Source organism: Salvelinus alpinus, chromosome 13 (genome assembly GCF_045679555.1).
Source record: "Salvelinus alpinus chromosome 13, SLU_Salpinus.1, whole genome shotgun sequence".
NCBI lineage: Eukaryota > Metazoa > Chordata > Actinopteri > Salmoniformes > Salmonidae > Salvelinus > Salvelinus alpinus.
Window position 1 is genome coordinate 36,927,454 of NC_092098.1, and position 20,531 is coordinate 36,947,984.

Consider the following 20,531-nt stretch of genomic DNA (forward strand, 5'->3'; position numbering starts at 1 on the left):
TGAGCAAGTTGAGATTACTAAACTGCTTGGAGTAACCCTGGATTTTAAACTGTCATGGTCAAAACATATTGATACAACAGTAGCTAAGATGGGGGGAAGTATATCAATAATAAAATGCTGCTCTACCTTCTCAACAGCACTATCAACAAGGCAGGTCCTACAGACCCTAGTTTCGTTGCACCTGGACTACTGTTCAGTCGTGTGGTCAGGTGCCACAAAAAAGGACTTAGGAAAGTTGCAATTGGCTCAGAACAGGGCAGCACGGCTGGCCCTTGGATGTACACAGAGAGCTAATATTAATAATATGCATTTCAATCTCTCCTGGCTCAAAGTGGAGGAGATATTGACTTCATCACTACTTGTATTTATGAGAGGTATTGACATGTTGAATGCACCGAGCTGTCTGTTTGAACTGCTGGCGCACAGCTCGGACACCCATGCATACACCACAAGACATGCCACAAGAGGTCTACACAGTCCCCAAGTCCAGAACAGACTATGGGAGGCGCACAGTACTACATAGAGCCATGACTACATGGAACTCCATTCATATCAAGTAACTGATGCAAGCAGTAAAATTAAATAAAAATAAAAACATAAAAATAGACCTTATGAAACAGCAGGGACTATGAAGCAACACAAACATAGGCACAGACACATGCATACACACACGATAACATGCACACTATACACACACATACATACACATGGATTTAGTACTGTAGATATGTGGTAGTGATGGAGTAGGGGCCTGAAGGCACACAGTGTGTTGTGAAATCTGTGAATGTATTGTGATGTGCCTTCATTTTGCTGGACCCCAGGAAGAGTAGCTGCTGAATGGGGATCCATAATAAATACAAATATAACCATAATCAATAAATGAACCAATCAATGTATTTGCATCGGCATGCATTTAGATTTTGTACACCACTTGCATGCAAATTCAAACACATGCCAGAGATGCCACTCCCTGCAGGCCAGCCTCAATGATGGGCATGGGATACATCTTATGTCAGAATTCACAACTTGTAGCAGGTTAGGAGAATTAACGTAATAGGTGAGGAGAATTAGGTTAATGTTAGGAAAATAGTTGAGGTTAGCTAAAATGCAAAACAATTCAACTTGACAAGATGTACGCCATCTAGCAATAGCCCAGCTCCAACGCATGCAGGAGCCTACATTTCTAGACAAACACAAAACGAGAAGAAGAAAAAAGTTATTGTATTGAACATAGAAACGCGCAATTTTCATATGTTGATGGGGTGGAGATTATGAATATGAAGTAGAACATTTTTGACATTTCCCTTTCAACGACGACTCACCATCAAGATTGTAGATGTGTGTAACGTTAGCTAAACAGCAACACTATTGTTTTATCCCAAACACGTCATAAGCTTCTGCTCGTGTCCAAATCCATCGAGGGAACGTCAACCTTCAATTGACATTTCGGGGTGACGGTAACAATTTAAGTTTTATGTTCACAGCTAGAACCTTTAATGTGAAAGTAACGCTATGTGACTAAATAATTGAAAGATTCACGGTTGCTATGTATTAGGAAGCCAAACGAGGCTTGTTACAACTTGTCATTGCAAAACTCTTGTGCATATAACGAAAGTGAGTTTATCCTGCTGGATAAGGACAGGTAAATGGTTTAGCTTGCAAATTCAGTATAGAGAACATTTCGACCTATCTTGCTTCACAAACTTAACTGAGTTACTAGTTAGTTTTTTTGCTGTGGTTCCTGTAATGTCCAAGGACGATTATTAACAGTTCCGACCTAGGTCACTTTCGTTATATGGGCATTCATCATGCATTGATCATACATGGTAGGGCTGTAGTCAGAGAAATCCTGCCCTAACTTGGCTGATGTGTGAAATATTTTTGGCGTTACCTTTCAGTCTACAGCAGGTCTCATACAATGGTGGACCATAACGTTGTGAACAAGCGGCTGCCGAGAATGGCGGCCTCTCTGCTGAATCGTTTTCCCTCAGAGGGCGAGCCCGGGATGGAGATGCACCACCGGATCAGCAGCAGTGGTGGGGCCATGGGGCGAGATTTCGACTGTGATGTCGGTGACCCTCTGGGCTTCGACAAAACCCTATGTATTGATGGTGGTGGTTCCAGGACCCCAAACCTGCTGGGGCCGTTGCTGACAGAAGACTGCATGCCTGTCCAGAGGTCATCTTCCCCCAGGCTCCCTCTGCAGAGCCACATGCTGATGCCAGCTGACCTGGAGGATTTTAGCGATGACTGTGACGGGTACTCTCTCCCAGGCACACCGCCCCGGTCCGAGGGGGACATCAGCTTCCTCAAACAAGGGGTCCTGGACCAGTTGGACAACCTGGAGAGCAGCCCAAAGAGAGGCAAGCGGGTTGGAGGTGGGTGAGGGGCCAGGTGTCCCTTGTAAAAGAGGTCTTCTGACCTCAATGGGACTTCCTGGATAAATAAAATTGAGGGAACAGGCTACTTTCCCTGTAAAGGCACACATACTTAGATACTTCAGGATTTTGGAAATGAGGCCCTTTATCTACTTCCCCATAGTCAGATGAAATTGTGGATACCGTTTTTATGTATCTGTGTCCAGTATGAAGGATGTTAGAGGTAGTTGCGCTAACACTGGAAGTCTATGGGTATCTGTATATCAGATACCCATAGACTTCCAGCGATTGCGCTAACGCTAGTTAGCATTGGCTCGTGAAATCTCTAACTTCCTTCATACTGGACACAGAGACATATAAATGGTATCCACGAGTTCATCTGACTCTAGGCAAGTAGCTAGATAAAGGGCCTCATTGCCAAAATCCAGAAGTATTCCTTTAAGCACACTTTAGAAAGATCTTAATGAACATCTCCTCTAGCTGTGTTTCCAGTGGGTTACACAGACTGGCATAAACATCGAATGGCAGCAGTATGCAGCGAGAGGTTTGAGCGCCTCCTGAGGGAGTGTCCAGAGTTCCATAACTGCAAAAGCCACCTGGCTGCCTTTGTCTTAGAGAGAGGTGAGTTCTCCCATACTGCTCACTATAGGTCTCATTCCAGACCCAAAATAAGAATTCACCCCAAAATAGGACCCACTGCATTTTTCACATTGGGTAAACGTATGCTCAGTGTGAAACACTGTTCAGCCTAATCTTACATCGACAGTGTGTGTCTATGGGGTGTATTGTTGGTGTATCCTCAGAGGTGATTGACACCGGGGGCCAGTCCTGTGAGCGCTATGAGGTGGTGGCATTGGGCACAGGCCAGTCGAGCTACAGCGGCTGGCTTTGCTTCAGTGGCACCGTGGTGCATGACTGTCATGCCATCGTCATCGCCAGACGCGCTCTCCAAAGGTAGACTACATCCTGGTCGTGTTCATTTGGCACCAAATGGAATAAACAAACTGAAACAGGGAGGGATTACCTGGACTTGTCCAATTCGAAATGCTAATTTTTCTTTTCTGTTTTCCATTGTGCCCAAATGAACACAACCTTAATAGGATCCTTCTGATAATCCATTGTCTTCTCTTTTTGAGTTCAGCGTTGCCATTATTACTGGATATCAGGAAATAATGTGTAATATTCCTTTTTTTATGTACAGGTATTTGTTCAAGCAGCTGCTGCTGTTCTTCAGCCACGACCCCAAGCACAAGGAACGCTCCATCTACCAGAGCACCTCCGACAGCCACCTGCTCCAGCTCAAGCCCCAGATTTACCTGCACCTCTACACCAACCAGACCCCGAAAGGCGCCGCTCAGTGCATCCTCATGTAAGTGTGTTGTTCACGTCAAAGTGCGTGTATACATTTTTGGGTACTGTATGTGGGTCTTTTTATAAGCTAGGGTACCAGTGACAATTTCCTACACAGTACAACTTGTTACAGCTGCTGATAAGTCATTGATAATAATCTGCCAATTTTTTCATGTCATTACATTAAGATATAAAGGGGATCATAGCTATATTCAATCAAATTCACGAGTTTAACCTGTTATCATGGTTGGTGTCTTGAAGGATTTGTTCAAAATTGTGACATAAAACAACTTTTCTGTCCTTGCGTTTAATCATTAATCAGCTAAATTAGACATTGAACTTGAACCTTGTAAGAATCCTGGATCTAGCTGTCAGACAGTTTTTTTTGTATGGAGATCTCAGAAATGCAGTGTAACTACCTAACACAGGGGTAGGCAACCCTGGCCCTGATGTTTTTGGTTTAACAGACCTGGAAGACCAGGTGTGTTGAATTTAAGGCAATCACTGAACTGATCAATTATCTCAGTTGGTCAGGTGTGGTACCTAGTTGGAACAAAATCCTGCGGCTATCCAGGAACAGGGTTTCCTTCCCACTGACCTAACATTTTGTGTCTCCTTATGTTACGGGGTGAAAACAGTTTTCATGGGCACACAAATACAAAATTATAAATGTGATTACAAAATCGAATGCTTCTAACCGAAAGAGTCACCGTACCTTGATACTTAAATTGATACTGTCATTATTAACGTGGCTCAATTATGCATAATACTTGTTGGATGTGCAGGCACTTGATTCCAGCTGGTTAGTTATGCCTTGATATTTTCACACATCATCTGCTCCAGGAAGGAATTTTCTTAATGACAGTCAAGTGACGAACAGCTGTTGTGATAGCGCATGCGATGCAACAACAGCCAATGTGCTGCAAAAAAGGTATTCACCAGGAATGTCCAGAATATTTGTGTATCATTCATTACTCCGGTGAAGACAGTTGTGATTGGATCCACGTTGATCTATATCCCTAGCGAATTGATGTTGATCATCTGTAGTCTGCTTGATTTACAGCAGGATCTCATTAAATTTAACAGGAAAGCATTAAGGTAACAAATTCATATTTTCATATGTATTTGTGCCTCGGATTGGACAGTCTGCAGTGCTTAATTTTGTAGGATAGGCTATCGCGCAACACCCAATGCTATTCCTATACATTATTCAGGATATAATGACAAATTACATGGCCTAGTGGGCTTATTCACAATATGAATAAGTCCACTAGGCCATGTAATTTGTTGTCATTTATATATGATCAATATGATCTTATTCACAATACAAGGGCCTTAAAGTAGCCTACTTGAATTTGGAGCTCAGAAAATCAAGTACTGGAATAGGCTGACCTTGAAAATCAGACATTTCCTCAATTTGGTGCTTGAAAAGTCCTTGTAGTTATTGTAGCCAATTTATAAGTTCTCCTGCTCCCTTCATTTTTTTATCAGATTTTGTGAGAGATGTGGCCCCTTCACATCAATTGGAGGGCGGTGTGGTTATTTTGAGGACGACAACTTCTAATGTTGGCGTCAACTTGGCTTTCCAATACAAATCCTTCTATTAAAAAATTTACCTGGGTTTTGGTCACTTTCCCATTATAAAAACAACGATGGTGAGATTAATGCTACTGCTATTCTTGGCTTTATTACTTGTGCCTGCGTTGGCCACATAGGCTAGAGAAAAATCTATTTAGTCAGGCAATGTCCACATTATTCTCATATTTTAGAATGTAATAATAAATTGAATATCAATGTTTTGGCAAAAAAAAGTGGTAATGGCCTACTTTTTTTTACACTTTGGGGGCGGGGGGGGTTCTATATTAGGCCCTATATGTACAATTATATAAATGACACAATTGTATAATCTTGAGGTCCTTGAAAATTACAATTAAGTTCTTGAAAAAGTACCCATTGACATATTCCCCATGTTGTTACAGCCTGAACTCAATGTATTAAATGTTTTTTTCTCACCCATCTATACACAATACTCCATAATGACAAAGTGAAAACATGTTTTTAGACATTTTTGCAAATGTATTGAAGTGAAATACAGAAATATATAATTTACATAAGTATTCCCACCCCTGATTCAATACATGTTACAATCACCTTTGGCAGCGATTACAGCTGTGAGTCTTTCTGGGTAAGTGTCACGTTCGTTATAGCGATGAGACCAAAGCGCAGCGTGATTTGAATGCATCTTCTTTTAATAAAGAAAGAACACGGAATGAACTATACAAAAACAACAAAACGAACGTGAAGCTATATAATCATAGTGCTGACACAAGCAACTAAACATAGACATAGATAATTACCCACAAAATACTCAAGGAATATGGCTGCCTAAATATGGTTCCCAATCAGAGACAACGATAAACAGCTGCCTCTAATTGAGAACCAATCTAGGCAACCATAGACATACAAAACCCCTAGACTGGTGACAAACCCATAAACATACAAAAACCCTAGACAGGACAAAAACATATAATCACCCATGTCACACCCTGACCGAACCAAAATAATAAAGAAAACAAAGAATACTAAGGTCAGGGCGTGACAGTAAGTCTCTTAGAGCTTTGTACACCTGGATTTTACAATATTCACACATTATTCTTAAAAAAAATATTCAAGCTCTGTCAAGTTGTTTGTTGATCATTGCTAGACAGCCATTTTCAAGACTTGCCATTGATTTTTCAATCTGATTTAAATCAAAACTAACTAGGCCACTCAAAAACATTCAATGTTGGTAAGCAACTCCAGTGTATATTTGGCCTGGTGTCAATGTCTGCTTTTTATTTTTACCCATCTACCAATAGGTGACCTTTGCGTGGGATTGGGAAGCCTCTGGTTGAATCTGTGTTTGAAATTCACTGCTTGACGGAGGAACCGTACAAATAATTGTATATGCGGGGTACAGAGATGAGGTAGTCATTCAAAAATCATGTTAAACACTATTATTGCACACAGAGTGAGTCCATGGAACTTATGTTACTTGTTAAGCTAATTTTTACTCCTGAATTTATTTAGGCTTGCCATAACAAAGGGTTTGAATAATTATTGACTCAAGACATTTCAGCTTTTCATTTTTAATTAATTTGTAAACATTTCTAAAAACATATTTCCGCTATGACATTAGGGATATTGTTTGTAGGCAAGTGACACACAATCTACATTTAATCCATTTTAAATTCAAGCGGTAACACAACAAAATGTGGAAAAAGTCAAGGGGTGTGAATACTTTCTGAAGGATCTGTATAGTCCTAGGCCTATATTGTTGTATAGGTGGAGTCCTGGGTCAATTTGCATATTCACTTTTATTTCTCTAAGTATACATGTGGAACTGCATGAAAATAATTTTTTGTTTCAAACCATTTAGAATTTTTAATCCAAATGTCACACGTCGGCCCCATTATTTATAGGAAGACATAAGATGATCGTTACTTGGAGTAATATTATTTGACAATATATCAATACTCTCTTGATACTCTAATGTATCGATTCCCCCCATCTCTATTAACTATGTCCTGTACATACTCCTATCTGTCTCTCCACAGGAAGTCTCTGAGCAGCAGCTACTCCTCTCTGAAGCTGCAGTGCCACGCCAAGGGCTCCCTGATTCCTGTGGCCTTCCTCCAACCCAGTGTGTGGGGCGCCCGCGTCTGCTGCATGTCCGACAGCGACAAGTTGTGCCGCTGGACTGTCACTGGGATTCAGGGCGCGCTGCTTAGCCACTTCGTCCAGCCACTGTACATCACCAGTGTGGTGCTGGGTAAACATTTCGCTACTGAACAAAGCCAATGGCTTTAAAATTGAAAAAAGAAAGACCCACAGAAATGAAAAACTTAGATATACTGGTCTCTATTATTCAGGTGACTCCAGCCAGTACTCTGAGAAGGTGTCGGAGACCATCAACAAGCGCCTGGGCGAGGGGGGCTGGGAGGAGCTGCTGGCCCCGCCATTCAGCAAGAAGAGGATTTTCTTCCTCAGCAGTGAGGGGGTGGGGCCTCCACTCAGCACTGCCCACTGCACAGACCTCAGCATCAACTGGTGCCTCGGGGACGCCAGCATCGAGGTCCTAGACAGCACCAAAGGCTTCACTGTGGACGGGTAAGTCAGAGCAGAGCAGGTCCTGGGGCCTGGGATGTTGGTTATATCAGGGCAAAGGACACAGAAATGGGGCTTGTTCAGTAGGGTGCAATCTTACAGAATACATCCCCTTGGCTTGTATATTTACATTCTACTACTTACTAGATATAGATTAGTACTTTAGACATCGGCATTGTGGTGAGAGTTTTCTTTGGTGCCTCAGGGATGGTAATGTTTTTAGACTTCTCTCTGTCCCTCAGTTCCCCATTTGTGAGTGGCTCTGGCTTCTCCAGCAGGCTGTGCAAGAGGGCCCTCTACAGCAACTTCCGCAAAATTGCAACTCTGGGAGGATACCGCTGCCTACAGGATCTCCCCACGTACCACAGTGCCAAAGTGTGTGTGTGTTAATTGCTAATCATTGAAAATGTAACCTGAATTGTGTAAGCTACTCTGTCAGTTTGAATGAACAGATTTATAATTGGCAGGGATGTGTCATTTATCATGTAATGCTGGATTATTTGAGTTTTTCTTTTGAAGGTATGAATGTGAGCCATTGATATGTATGTAGTCTGTGGTGAATGATTTGTGTAACCTTGTTGTTGCAGGTCGAGGCTCACTCCTACCAGAATGCCAAGACCGTGGTCAACCAGCAGTTCCTGTCCAACAACGCAGGTCCATGGAACTCTAAACACCTCGTGGACAGCTTCAGTCCCTGAGCCGCTCAGAGTGGAGGGTAGCACGGGGGTTCATTAGTAAGGGTTTCTTTGGAAGGACATAAGCGGTTGGAGTCTGTTACTTTCTGCATTAAAGGTATTCCCCCTGAGTTTTCCTATGTTCAAATAAGCAGTATTGCACGCTCTGTGTGCCAAGTTTGACAGGTATGTCTACCCGTTCTGTTTTCATCAAGTATTCAATAATGTGCAAAATAAAGAGAACTCTGAAGTTAATCAGATTTAAATCTTGAATTAAAGGTGAGCATGAAAACTAAAACTAGGCCCTGTGATTGACTAAAGTCCTGTCCAGGGTGTGTACTTGTGCATTAAGCTGCTTCATGCTACAGAATCAGGGAAATCGCAACTGCCCTATGAGCCGTTCTGGCTCGGACAAGACTTACTTACAGGTCCCATGAATTTAAGACCTTTTTAATGCCTCTTTGAGTGCAATTGAATACCAATTTTGGGTCTCCGCGTACCACACACCTGCTAATATTCCTCTCCAAGAATGAGCCCGTGTTGGCAAAAAGTTGGATTTTTAGGGCTATAGCCTAGATGGCTCATATTATCAGGCAGGTGTGCTATTTTAGCAATGAGCATAATCCTGTAGCCTTACGGATGTTGTAGGATAGTGGCTAGGCTATAGATGGCTGAAGCATGGGGTTGCCCATCTTCATTTGTTTAGGCTACCCCAATGGGCTGATCAATAGCTAGATCAAACTCAAGTGTTCAGAATTTTGGCTTCGATACCAATACCAGCTTAGTGTAATGATACTCCATACCATATCAGTACCACTGTCGGAAAAATGCCTTAGTAAAATATACAGCAGTGTTCCTGTATAAAACATGTGGTCAACTCTATTTGGAGAGCTAGGCCACTGGGTATGCAGCCTTTTGATCCAGCACTACTCAAACACATCGGAGTCCGCTTAACAAAGTCCTGTTGAGTTGTAGAATCTGGTGTGTTGGCGTAGGGCTGGAACAAAAGTCTGCACACCCAGTAGCTCTCCTGGAGTTATTATGCTGTAACATTAGAACATTAGCATACAACAAACAAGTCTAATAAAATAATTCCCTCATTCAATGAATCAGGTATAAAATGGCTATACTTCAAAGCAAGGTAGCTAAACAGGAGGGCTCGACTGACTTTATCCAGTCCAAAGTAAGACATTAAAATACACAAAACAAAAATATAAACACTATGTAAAGTGTTGGTTTCATGAGCTGAAATAAAATGTCCCATAAATGTTCCATATGCACAAAAAGCTTATTTGTCAAATTCTGTGCACAAATTTGTTTACATCCCTGTTGGTGAGCATTTCTCATTTGCTAAAATAATCCATCTACCTAACAGGTGTGGCATATCAAGAAGCTGATTAAATAGCATGATCATTACACTGGTGCACATTGTGCTGGGTAAAATAAAATGCCACTTTGAAATGTTGTCACACAATGCCACAAAATTACTTCGGTAAGAGGATGGCAAAGTCACTGTCGGGAATTTTCTGTTTATCAACCCAGCTCTAGTTAGTGTTGTCGTCAATCAAAATGTATAGGCAGGGTTGGGTAGGTTTCTTTCTAAATGTAATCCGTTAGTTACCTGTCCGAAATTGTAATCAGTAATGTAACTTTTGGATTACCCAAACTCATTAACGTAATCAGATTACATTCCATTACTTTTAGATTACTTTCCCCTTAAGAGGCATTAGAAAAAGACAAAACTGTATGCTATCAATTGAATGACATCTATTGCAGGATAAATCAATGTTAAAGTTTACATAGCTGGCCATACACTACCGTTCAAAAGTTTGGGGTCACTTAGAAATGTCCATGTTTTTGAAATGAAAGCACATTTTTTGTCCATTTTAAAATAACATCAAATTGATCAGAAATACAGTGTAGACATTGTTAATGTTGTAAATGACTATTGTAGCTGGAAATTGCTTTTTTAAAATGTAATATCTACATAGGAGTACAGAGGCCCATTATCAGCAACCATCACTCCTGTGTTCCAATGGCACGTTGTGGTAGCTAATCCAAGTTTATCGTTTTAAAAAGCTAATTGATCATTAGAAAACCCTTTTGCAATTATGTTAACACAGCTGAAAACTGTTGTCCTGATTAAAGAAGCAATAAAACTGGCCTTCAGACTAGTTGAGTATCTGGAGCATCAGCTTTTGTGGGTTTGATTACAGGCTCAAAATGGCCAGAAACTAAGAACTTCGTTTCTGGCAAAATAGCCAGAAGCTAAGTGACCCCAAACTTTTGAACAGTAGTGTTTATGGATGTAAACTTTTACTTCATGGGGTGGTTTTTATTTATTTAACCTTTATTTAACTAGGCAAGTCAGTTAATAACAAATTCTTATTTACAATGACAGCCTACCAAAAGGCAAAAGACCTCCTGCGGGGATGGGATACATTTTTTTATTTTTTATAAAACGCATCACAACAAGAGAGACCTAAGACAACAACACAGCATGGCAGCAACACATGACAACACAGCATGGTAGCAACACAACATGGCAGCAGCACAAAACATGGTACAAACATTGTTGGGCACAGACAACAGCAAAAAGGTAGACAACAATGCATCATGCAAAGCAGCCACAACGGTCAGTAAGAGTGTCAATGATTGAGTCTTTGAATGAAGAGATTGAGATAACTGTTCAGTTTGAGTGTTTGTTGCAGCTCGTTCCAGTCACTAGCTGCAGCAAACTGAAAATACGAGTGACCCAGGGATGTGTGTGCTTTGGGGACCTTTAACAGAATGTGACTTGCAGAACGGGTGTTATATGTGGAGGATGAGGGCTGCAGTTGATATCTCAGGTAGGGGGGAGTGGGTCTTGCGACGGGTATACAGAGATGGCCAGTTTACAGAGGAGTATAGCGTGCAGTGATGTGTCCTATAAGGAGTATTGGTGGCAAATCTGATGGCCAAATGGTAGAGAACATCTAGCTTCTCGAGAGCATACCTACCAATCTATAAATTATGTCTCCGTAATCTAGCATGGGTAGGATGGTTATTTGAATCAGCTTTGATATGTGCTTAGAGAAGGACAGTGTACCGTCTACCCATACTCCCATGTACTTGTATGAGGTGACTACCTCAAGCTCTAAACCCTCAGAGGTAGTAATCACACCTGTAGGGAGAGTGAGTAATGTTTGGTCTAATGCTATTTTGAAAGTCAAGAAGCAGAAAAATAAAGTACATTACAATGATATATTTTACTTTATGGGGACTGAATGCTAAATGAAGGCTGCCAAGCTTCTTCTAACCCATCGCTTTCTACATATAATAATACGATTAAATTATACCTTTACATTAAAAACCGAAGTCTATCAGAATTCCAGTCATTCCAATACACGTTATACCCCTTGATCTTCAAGAATAGGACTTGGAAATATGGAAGTATAGATTAGCAAAATTGTTTTACCTGAGCATGACTGCAAAACTAAGGACTTATTAGCCACTGTTGTTTATGATTTTGGAGGACTGGGGCCTGTTGCACAAAACTAGGATAAGGGATTAAGCCAGGATATCTTGGTGATCCTGGCTCAATTGATCCGTAATCCGGTTGCACTAAAGATGGATAGGGGGCAGGAGGATATGTTATGGTATAAATTACCATGGAGATTTATTCTGTGGAGCTAGCCTGCTCCAGACCAGGCTAAATTCCAGGATCTATTTAATCTCATCCCTAATGTCAGTCAGCAGTCACCACAAATGGAAACCAATAGTTATTTCACTGCTCACTATACATTGTTATCACATATAACTAGACCCACTGTTATTATTTAAACGTTTGTGATCATTAATTTCAATGATTTTGGATAAAAAATGATTTTTAGATGATGTTGCTATCATTAGATAATTTACAGTTTCCCATAGACTATAAGGCTATATATAAAATGATAGAATATTAGGGCCACAGAGGGGAAAAAAACACAAGTCATAATATTGTAACCAGTTGTTTTAAAGGAGGACAGTTGTTAAAATGACAGATGTGGGGCATTTCGTGAAATTGTACTTCAGTATGGTTTCATAAACAAAGACATGCTGATGTGCCAGAATATTAAGTATCACATTGTCATAAGTATCAAAACTGTAAAAACAATATGTAGCTTTTCTGCAGAAAGAACCAGCCTCATAAATTTATGACTTTATCCTTTTTCTTCAGTGTGGGCCTAGTACTCTGTCATATAAACAAATACACATTCCATATGAATATAAAAACACAATGTGTAACATTATGTTCCTTTATTGAATAAGGACAAAACAAAGCAGGTAAACCATCAGCTCCTTTCGAAACTGAAGTCACAGTGACTCTACAAGATGGAAAGCACAGAATCCAAGCATATTATACAAAATGATACATACACATTCAAAGGTCTGTATATAACACACCCTGCATGTCTGCACACTAAAATAAATGCAGGACAAATCCATACACATCAACTGAACAGACAAATGAATGGATGCAGTAGCCTCCCTGCAGCCTTGTATTACACACAGTATACCGCACAAACATCATAAGAGGCCAAATTCGTCAAAAAACGAACCCAAAAAAACCCAAATTCCTCTGCCACCGCAGGACATATTTAACCAAAATTGAAAGCACACATACTAACTAAAATAATTCAACACATATTGGTCCCTCAGCAGCCGACCACTGTCGTCATCAGGGAAGATTGCCAGATTGTCCCAGTCCATGGCTGGTGGCACTCTGGGGGCCCTCTCCTTCCTCAGGCAGGCCACATTGTGGAGGACAGCACAAGCCACAGTAATATCACATGCCCTAACAGGGCTGACCCTTAATTTGTGAAGGCAGTGAAAGCGTGCCTTCAGGAGGCCAAAGGTCATTTCAACTCTGGCCCTGGTCCTGGCATGGGCATGGTTGTAGGCCTGCTGTGCTTCCTGGGGGTCTGTGAAAGGTGTCAGGAGAAAAGGCTGGCAGCCATACCCCCTGTCTCCCAGCAACACACCAGAGAATTCACCTGTCAACACAAAATCTCATCATTACTACCTCATAAACACAGTGATATTCTTGACACAGCCATGATGGTTATAAATAGGGGTTGTGTGGCTTACCTTGTGATAGGCACTGATAGATTTCAGAGGCCCGAAAGATTCTGGAGTCATGGACTGAGCCAGGCCATTTTGCCACAACATTGCTGATCACACAGTCAGCATTGCAGACCATCTGAAATCATAAGATGAGGAATATTACACCAATCAATGCACATCACTGGCAATGCAGAGTGTTCGTCAATGGACAATATCAAAAAGTTATGTTCACCTGAACATTAATGCTGTGAAAGGATTTCCTATTCACAAAATCGGCCTCATGGGCACCTGAGGGGGCTTTTATCCTTATGTGTGTGCAGTCCACTGCACCAATGACATTGGGGAAACCTGTCACACAAAGTAATGAGTATCCTACTATGTGTTAACAGTTGTCCTGTAATTTGTAGATCCTCTTACCTGCAATCCTATAGAACTCCTCTTTGATGTCACAGAGTCTTCTGTGGCCAGGGAAGGAGATGAAGACATCTGCTAATGCTTTGATAGCCAGACACACACTCCTTATTGTGCGGCAAATTGTGGCCTTGTTCAGCTGTTCTGCATCCCCCACTGAGTACAGGAAGGCTCCACTAGCAAAAAAGCGCAAGGCCACACAAACCATTTGCTCCACACTCAGTGCATGGCTCCGTGCAGTGCGGTGCTTAATCCTGGGACCCAGTAGTCTGCATAGATACCTGATGCCATCTGCAGAAAACCTGTATCTTTCATATAGATGGTCATCAGGGAAGGCCAGTGGGTCCAACCGGTCCCTGAAGACCCTTTCTCGCCTGAAGGCTCTCCTCAGCACAAGTGCTTCTTCATCCACCACATCTCGCACGAATGGGCATGCCATTGTCAGAGCAGAAAGGAACACACAATTTTGGGCCTTCATATAGGCTAGTGGCCACACCTGGTGCTGGGGGGGTGGGCAAAAGAGGGCGATGCCTTATAACGATGACTTGGTTGTACTGATTGCTGGGAAAATAAAAAAAACCTTAGAAAGATGCCACCGTCCTGTGTGCTCACAATAAGAGCTCATATGTCATGGCTCACTTGACTTTACGAGAATATACCTAATTTTTATTTTGAGCTGTGTCATCTTCTTGGAGCTGGGGGAGGAAAGAAAAATAATGATTAATACATTTGTGTTACAGTTAGCATACAGTGTACATTGAAGGCATATCTCACCTCCCTCTCAAGTTTTTTTATTTCAAGGTCCAGTTTCCTAATTGTCCTCTTTTTTATTTCGGACTCCAGTGCAAGATTTTCCATCTTTTTCTTCTTGTACTGAATGTCTATGTCTGCCAGTTCTATTTGGCGCCGGAGGTGGTTGCCATACAACTTTCTGATAGCTTGTGAGCTCTGTGAACACAATACAATTAGCGCAGCTGGAATTTGGCAGGATGTGGTGTCCTTTTATTAATACGCACTATGTTGCCAGGCTGGTTTTCCCACTGTATAGCATCTGGGTCCTGTAAAAGAAATTAGATTTTTTGATTTTGATGAGGACTCCTCACCATTGTAGAGTAAATAGTACTTTCACAGTCTTAACATGATACCTCATGCCTTCTGGAATCCAGAGAGATGGTCTCCTCCTCATCATCGTCTCCATCATGTGCTGTTGCTGCTGCACTGGGGCCTTCACCCTATCACATTTAATCGGATTCATATTGAAGCTAGTAGACAAGACATGCCAGGCCTACAGTATGCCTTTGATGGAGTACTCACTGGATCAGCATCGTCTGGTGCTTGTGCTGGTGGCTCTAACAGGAACACAGTGCTGCCAGACACTGCAAGGCAATAGGTAAACCAAAGTCAGACAGTCCAAATTGATTCAATATGAATGTGGTTGTATCCCATGTAGAGATGGAAGGACATACCTTGAATGAAGCGGGTGGCATCTTGGGAGGAACCTATGCTCGTCTCTTTCCCCCCAGGGATCCCCTCTAAGACGGGCCTGCCTTTATTTAGCTCCAAGGCCATGTCCTCTGCTGGGGTAAGGTCAGCCTTTGGTGACCCACCACCCGTGCCTTGTCTGTGGGTATTCTTTTTCACTGCTAAAACAGTACAGACAATGTGTGAGCAGGCACCTTCTGGGTACAATATATGCTTGTGCTTTGTTAAATATTAGTCAGGGACCATACCATTCTGCAGAATGTTCTTGTATTTGATTTTGACCTGCTGCCATGTCCGTTTTGGCCCGTTCATGTTTAATCTACACACACACACACACACACACACACACACACACACACACACACACACATTTAATGGAGTCACACTGCAAAAAATTACTTGGTATTTTTGTCTTGTTTTCAGTAAAAATATCAAAAAATGTATCATAGCTTTATACAGTGTGATGGAGTTACTTTACACAATTTCACTCATATCTGCAGTGCATTTCAATTAAAAATTTAACCGTTTCATAATTACAGTACAACTGCATTTTTGGAGATGTGAATTAAATATTTGAATTGTAATTGTGATGTTTCAGCGGAGCGGTGAGTGTGTAATTGTGCACTACTTACGCATTCAGGCGGTCTGCAATACTTTGCCACGCTTTTTCTCTTTGCTTTATCACTGTGGCGGTGTTGCCTTTCTTCTTAATTATATCTTTTACCTCCTCGTATGCCTCCATGAGGATTTGTGCTTCCGACGGGGAAAAGTACGCGGCTCTAGTTGCCATGGTAAATCAGTTAATCTGTGATCTGTGGCGGGGTCTATTTGAGTGAGCCGTGAGCGCGCACCTATCCAGGATTGGTTTCACCTGGCTTAATGAATCCGTGTCTGCTCATCCTGGCTTGGTCTTTGTGCAACCAATTAAGCCTGGACGCACATGTTTTGGCTTCATTGAGCTCAGCTGAGTCATTTATCCCGGATGTCTTAATTCTACTTTTGTGCAACAGGCCCCTGATTGGGCTCATTGATTCGAGTTGAAAAATAAATGATGCGCTCATGGAATGGCATGCTTTGAGCACTACTGAAAAGTGCTATTTACATGTGAAAAATTAATGCCATATGCTGCATTTGCTATAGGCCTATTATTTACTTTTTTGTTGGTGATACTTTATCTTGATGATATGCAGCTGTTTAAAGGGCACATTTTACAGATGAAACAATAAAACGGTCACCCCGCCTCTGTTTTGGTAAAAAGCTGAGGGATGTAACCACTGTCAGATTAATAGACAGAGCTATGGATGCAAGGACTGACCATCCATGATATTAACATTATTGTTTTAACCATGTTATGAGGCTATACAGTGTTTGTTTACATTTACAATGTTTATAAACATTGAAGAAAAACAAGCTTATATTTTGGGTTCTCATGGTGTGTGACTGACAGTTGAACTAAACTCATGAGGCATTTAAGTTATATTCTTCAAGAATCAATGGAGATAAGTCCAATGGATGTAGCAACTACAGATTGCCCCTTTAACTCTATCAAAAGTGTGCAAGTTTGAGCATGTATCCATTAGGCCTATGGAATAAAACAATTATCAGCATGAATTAAATTGAGCAATAAAAGCCCCACTTTTATTCCATAGGCTTGGATCCGCAATATGCAGCTGTTGCAAGAGCACGTTTTTCACTGGCTGTCCACTGGTTTCAAAAACAATGATTGATAGGCAGCTTAAACTTTATTGAATTCAACCATTATTGGTTTGAAATGCATATTTAGATTTGTGAACAGCCATCCACAACAACCACAATCCGTAAAGAGCAAATAGCTAAATGAGAGAGTAGCAGTGTGATTCACATCAATGCGCAATGTAGAAAACAATTATAAGTGATATCCGTATCGCCGTAGACTACACGACTACTGTCAGTTTACCAAGCGTTTATTCAAATTGGATAATCTTTGGATGCCGACAGCAATAGCACAATTGGAAGACATAGCTTGGACTGTGGCCTAAAAAAGTATATTCCTGCTCTTTTCCTGCTGTCCATCAAACACATGTGGTGTATCATCATAGTGGTCCCTGTATATAGTCTATTTTGCGCTCTCCTCTCCCAGTGTTGCTAATTTCTCAGTAAGGAAAGTAGCTAGAATCGCTAAATGACGTCATCGCCTAATTTGCATAATTGGCCATGTGCAGGTAATTGTGATGGACACTGTAGGAGAGAGGAATAACGTAGTGGGAGAGACCAAAAGTGAGTAAAAAAAACACCCTAAATATGTTTAGAACTACAAATGAACTTTCTTCTGTCGATTCTTGTTGTTGTTTTTTTATGTCACAATTACAACCCTCCTCCTTTATCCGGGCTTGGAACTGGCAAAAGTGACCCAAAAGAGACACTCTGGGCGGAGTTACTTAGTTTTTAATGTAATAATTTTTTTTTTTATTAGTTTCGTTTTCTTAATTTGGTTTGGTTTTTAACCTTATGGTCCACTTAGGAGCCTACAACAAGTCACAGTTAAACATTAACATTTTTAACCATTATTATTTTTTATTTTTTTGTATACAATCTAAATGGACCAAAAAGAGACAATAGAAAAAACTGTCAATGGCAATGTGAGAAAATTATGGTAACTAGTCTGGCCTTAATTCAGTTTTTTTTCTTTCTTTTTTTCTCCAGACCCCCCCTCCACACACACACAGGCTGTGCTGGCTCACAGAAAGAGTGGGTCATTGTCGTTTTGGTCAAGGCTCTCTATGGCAGGTTCAGCAACTGAGGGAGCTGACTTAAATGAGTAAGCAGCTGATGTGCCAAAAAGCTGCAAAACATTATCAGGCAGCTGGTGCTTATAGCAAGCCTCACCAGACAGCTTCAGTCCATATCGAATGTACAGGATGGAGTTAAGGGTCTGCAAGGATATCTGATTTCTAAGTTAGATTTTTACCACACCCATCTGGCTGAATAATCTCTCGACTTCAGCATTTGAGTGTGGCAAGGACAACACAGACACAGCAGCCATGGCAAGTTCTTGAAACGGGTTGATATCAGCTGCATCCCTGAACTTCCAAATCTCACTCCAGAAGCCCAGTGTGTTTTTTGTCTCATTCCATTTACTAAGATGGATGGCACGCCATTGCTGGACAATCTTGTCTATCCCTGCAGGAGCTTGGCAATTTTTTCTATTTCTCCAGGGTTCTTATTGTGCTTTAGAGTTTCCTCCACATTGAAAACTGACATGTACTGCAATGCTTCGATGTTGTCCAGCAGTCTCACCCTCAACTCATTAGTGAGGGAGATGGTGAAGGCTAGACACCGCTTTCGGACATTGTTTTCATCCTCAGGCGCAAGGTGGAGCTCAGCTGCCTTTGACTCAAAAAGGTAACCAAGGTACGGTTTGGGACTGATGTATCCATCTATTGGCCCTTTGAGTACATCAACATTTGCCAGTGGATTCAGCACCTTGCTGCTCACAGACTTGATCAGGCTAGCCAAGCTGTCAAGTAGCTTAAGAGGATCTACTTGCTCTCCCTCAAAAGCCTTGATGGCCAACTGTACCTCACCCAGCACTGACTTCAAAAAAGTCAGATACAATATGTTTTGAGGATCACTATACATGGAGTATAAAACCTCAGCCATGTAGCAGTGTTCACTGGACTTGGTGACTGCGAAATGCAGCCTCCCACTGGTCCAAAATGCATGAACCACTGGTTCAATGGAGAGCCAACGTGCGGCACACATCTTGGTTATCTGTAAAGGTTTCTCCCCACAGTTGATGGTCTCATATATGGCCTTGTAGGCCTCCCTGTGCTTTGGAGACACTGAAAACCAGTTATAAGTCTCTCGTACCAAGTACTCCACACTACGGGGGATGGTGTCATTGGAAGCATGACTTACAGCAAGCTGCAGAGAGTGGCACACACAGCGAATAAGAACCAGATATTTGAGGCCATACTCCTCCTTCAGCACTTTATGGACCCCATTGTTAATCCCCGTCATAACAGAGGCATTGTCAGTCCCTATCCCCAGGAGTTTCTCTTTTTTTAAGACAACATTTCTCGACGAAAGCCACAACAGCACGGGCTATAGATTTGGCATCTCCTCCCTCCAACTCAACAAGCCCCAGAAATGTTGATACAATTGTCTGCTTGGTGTCACTAAAGTACCTTATCACAACCCCCAGGTACTTAACACTTACATCCGTGGACTCATTGAGGGGGCTGAAACGCTGGTCACCCACATCTGCGACCAACCTTTTCAGAAAGTATGGTGCTAGAACACCATTAATCATTTCTGTGCATTTTGAAGTGGGTAGCAGCAGTGGAGTCTGAGAAAGCAGCTCTACATGCTTCTCCAATGTGATCACATGCCAGCATGGAACAGTGTTCAGCGATAGCTAATGCCATGGTGGCATCAGCCTTTTTTGCTGAGTAAATTTTTTTAACCATAAATTTTAGGCTTGTTTTGGGTGGAACTGTTATAAGGCTTTGCCTTTTGAGTATGTTTTTGAGTTGTCATGTGTTTTTTTACATCACTAAGTTTGGCATAGAAATCAGCCTTTACAATACAGGCAGTATGCCCGTGTATCATCTCCAATAAACAGCTTAAACCAGCCTTTGAATTCAGGGTTTGATTCCCACTCCTTTCTGTATTTTTGAGTGTACAGTTTAGACTGAGACATGATGAGCTAGCCAGCTAGATGTTTAGCTTATGTCACAGAGAGGCACACACACACAATGGACAAGGTGAGTAAGTGACTGAGGCTGTGTGAGTCAAATGCAGTGAATTATTTTAGACAAAGAACATTTTAAATTTACATCCCGCCCTGAATGTAAGCCAGGGCGGGATCAGCCAGCGGTGGCTTCCCGCATGTGCGATTCATTTGCAGTCTGGACGCAGAGGGGTGAACATCTCCTGCTCTGACTGCAGCTGGGAGGGACTGGGCCGCCTGTGAGTCCTTTGGGACATGGGTGGGGCCCACGGCAGCACCCGCTGCTCGCTG

General features: G+C 41.8%; 2 protein-coding genes across 6 annotated transcripts; one reads left to right on the forward strand and one right to left on the reverse strand.

The window, feature by feature from the left end:
- The first annotated feature begins 1,218 nt into the window (after positions 1 to 1,218).
- On the forward strand, positions 1,219 to 8,913 carry adad2 (adenosine deaminase domain containing 2). 3 transcript variants are annotated; one of them, XM_071339153.1, is made up of 9 exons: positions 1,219 to 1,457; positions 1,899 to 2,378; positions 2,859 to 2,999; positions 3,182 to 3,332; positions 3,580 to 3,747; positions 7,325 to 7,539; positions 7,640 to 7,877; positions 8,117 to 8,249; positions 8,462 to 8,913. In XM_071339153.1, exons 2-9 carry the CDS (start codon positions 1,919 to 1,921, stop codon positions 8,570 to 8,572), a joined length of 1,617 nt encoding a protein of 538 aa, XP_071195254.1. In that variant the 5' UTR covers positions 1,219 to 1,457; positions 1,899 to 1,918; the 3' UTR covers positions 8,573 to 8,913. The 3 variants fall into 3 exon arrangements, with proteins under 3 accessions (XP_071195254.1, XP_071195255.1, XP_071195252.1); XM_071339154.1 differs by having other exon boundaries at positions 1,319 to 1,457; positions 2,871 to 2,999; XM_071339151.1 differs by lacking the exon at positions 1,219 to 1,457 and adding an exon at positions 1,522 to 1,642 and having other exon boundaries at positions 8,117 to 8,251; positions 8,462 to 8,846.
- A 3,880-nt stretch (positions 8,914 to 12,793) lies between these two features.
- LOC139537622 (putative nuclease HARBI1) lies at positions 12,794 to 16,569 on the reverse strand. 3 transcript variants are annotated; one of them, XM_071339156.1, is made up of 10 exons: positions 15,778 to 16,569; positions 15,514 to 15,690; positions 15,362 to 15,423; positions 15,193 to 15,279; positions 14,822 to 15,105; positions 14,707 to 14,742; positions 14,054 to 14,608; positions 13,869 to 13,984; positions 13,661 to 13,772; positions 12,794 to 13,566 (listed from the first exon to the last, which is right to left on the reverse strand). In XM_071339156.1, exons 7-10 carry the CDS (start codon positions 14,523 to 14,525, stop codon positions 13,196 to 13,198), a joined length of 1,071 nt encoding a protein of 356 aa, XP_071195257.1. In that variant the 5' UTR covers positions 14,526 to 14,608; positions 14,707 to 14,742; positions 14,822 to 15,105; positions 15,193 to 15,279; positions 15,362 to 15,423; positions 15,514 to 15,690; positions 15,778 to 16,569; the 3' UTR covers positions 12,794 to 13,195. The 3 variants fall into 3 exon arrangements, with proteins under 3 accessions (XP_071195257.1, XP_071195258.1, XP_071195256.1); XM_071339157.1 differs by having other exon boundaries at positions 14,054 to 14,995; positions 15,064 to 15,105; XM_071339155.1 differs by having other exon boundaries at positions 14,054 to 15,105.
- Positions 16,570 to 20,531: the final 3,962 nt, after the last annotated feature.

What these genes read in the sequence shown, in the direction of transcription:
- adad2 (XM_071339151.1), top strand. Translation starts at nt 1,919, where the DNA reads ATGGTGGACCATAACGTTGTGAACAAGCGGCTGCCGAGAATGGCGGCC. An exon ending in GAGAGGCAAGCGGGTTGGAG is followed by an intron (nt 2,379 to 2,858) that starts GTGGGTGAGGGG and finishes CATCTCCTCTAG; the next exon opens with CTGTGTTTCCAGTGGGTTAC. An exon ending in TGCCTTTGTCTTAGAGAGAG is followed by an intron (nt 3,000 to 3,181) that starts GTGAGTTCTCCC and finishes GTGTATCCTCAG; the next exon opens with AGGTGATTGACACCGGGGGC.
- LOC139537622 (XM_071339157.1), bottom strand. Translation starts at nt 14,525, where the DNA reads ATGAAGGCCCAAAATTGTGTGTTCCTTTCTGCTCTGACAATGGCATGC. An exon ending in GGAGTTCTATAGGATTGCAG is followed by an intron (nt 13,985 to 14,053) that starts GTAAGAGGATCT and finishes TTTGTGTGACAG; the next exon opens with GTTTCCCCAATGTCATTGGT. An exon ending in CTATCAGTGCCTATCACAAG is followed by an intron (nt 13,567 to 13,660) that starts GTAAGCCACACA and finishes TTGTGTTGACAG; the next exon opens with GTGAATTCTCTGGTGTGTTG.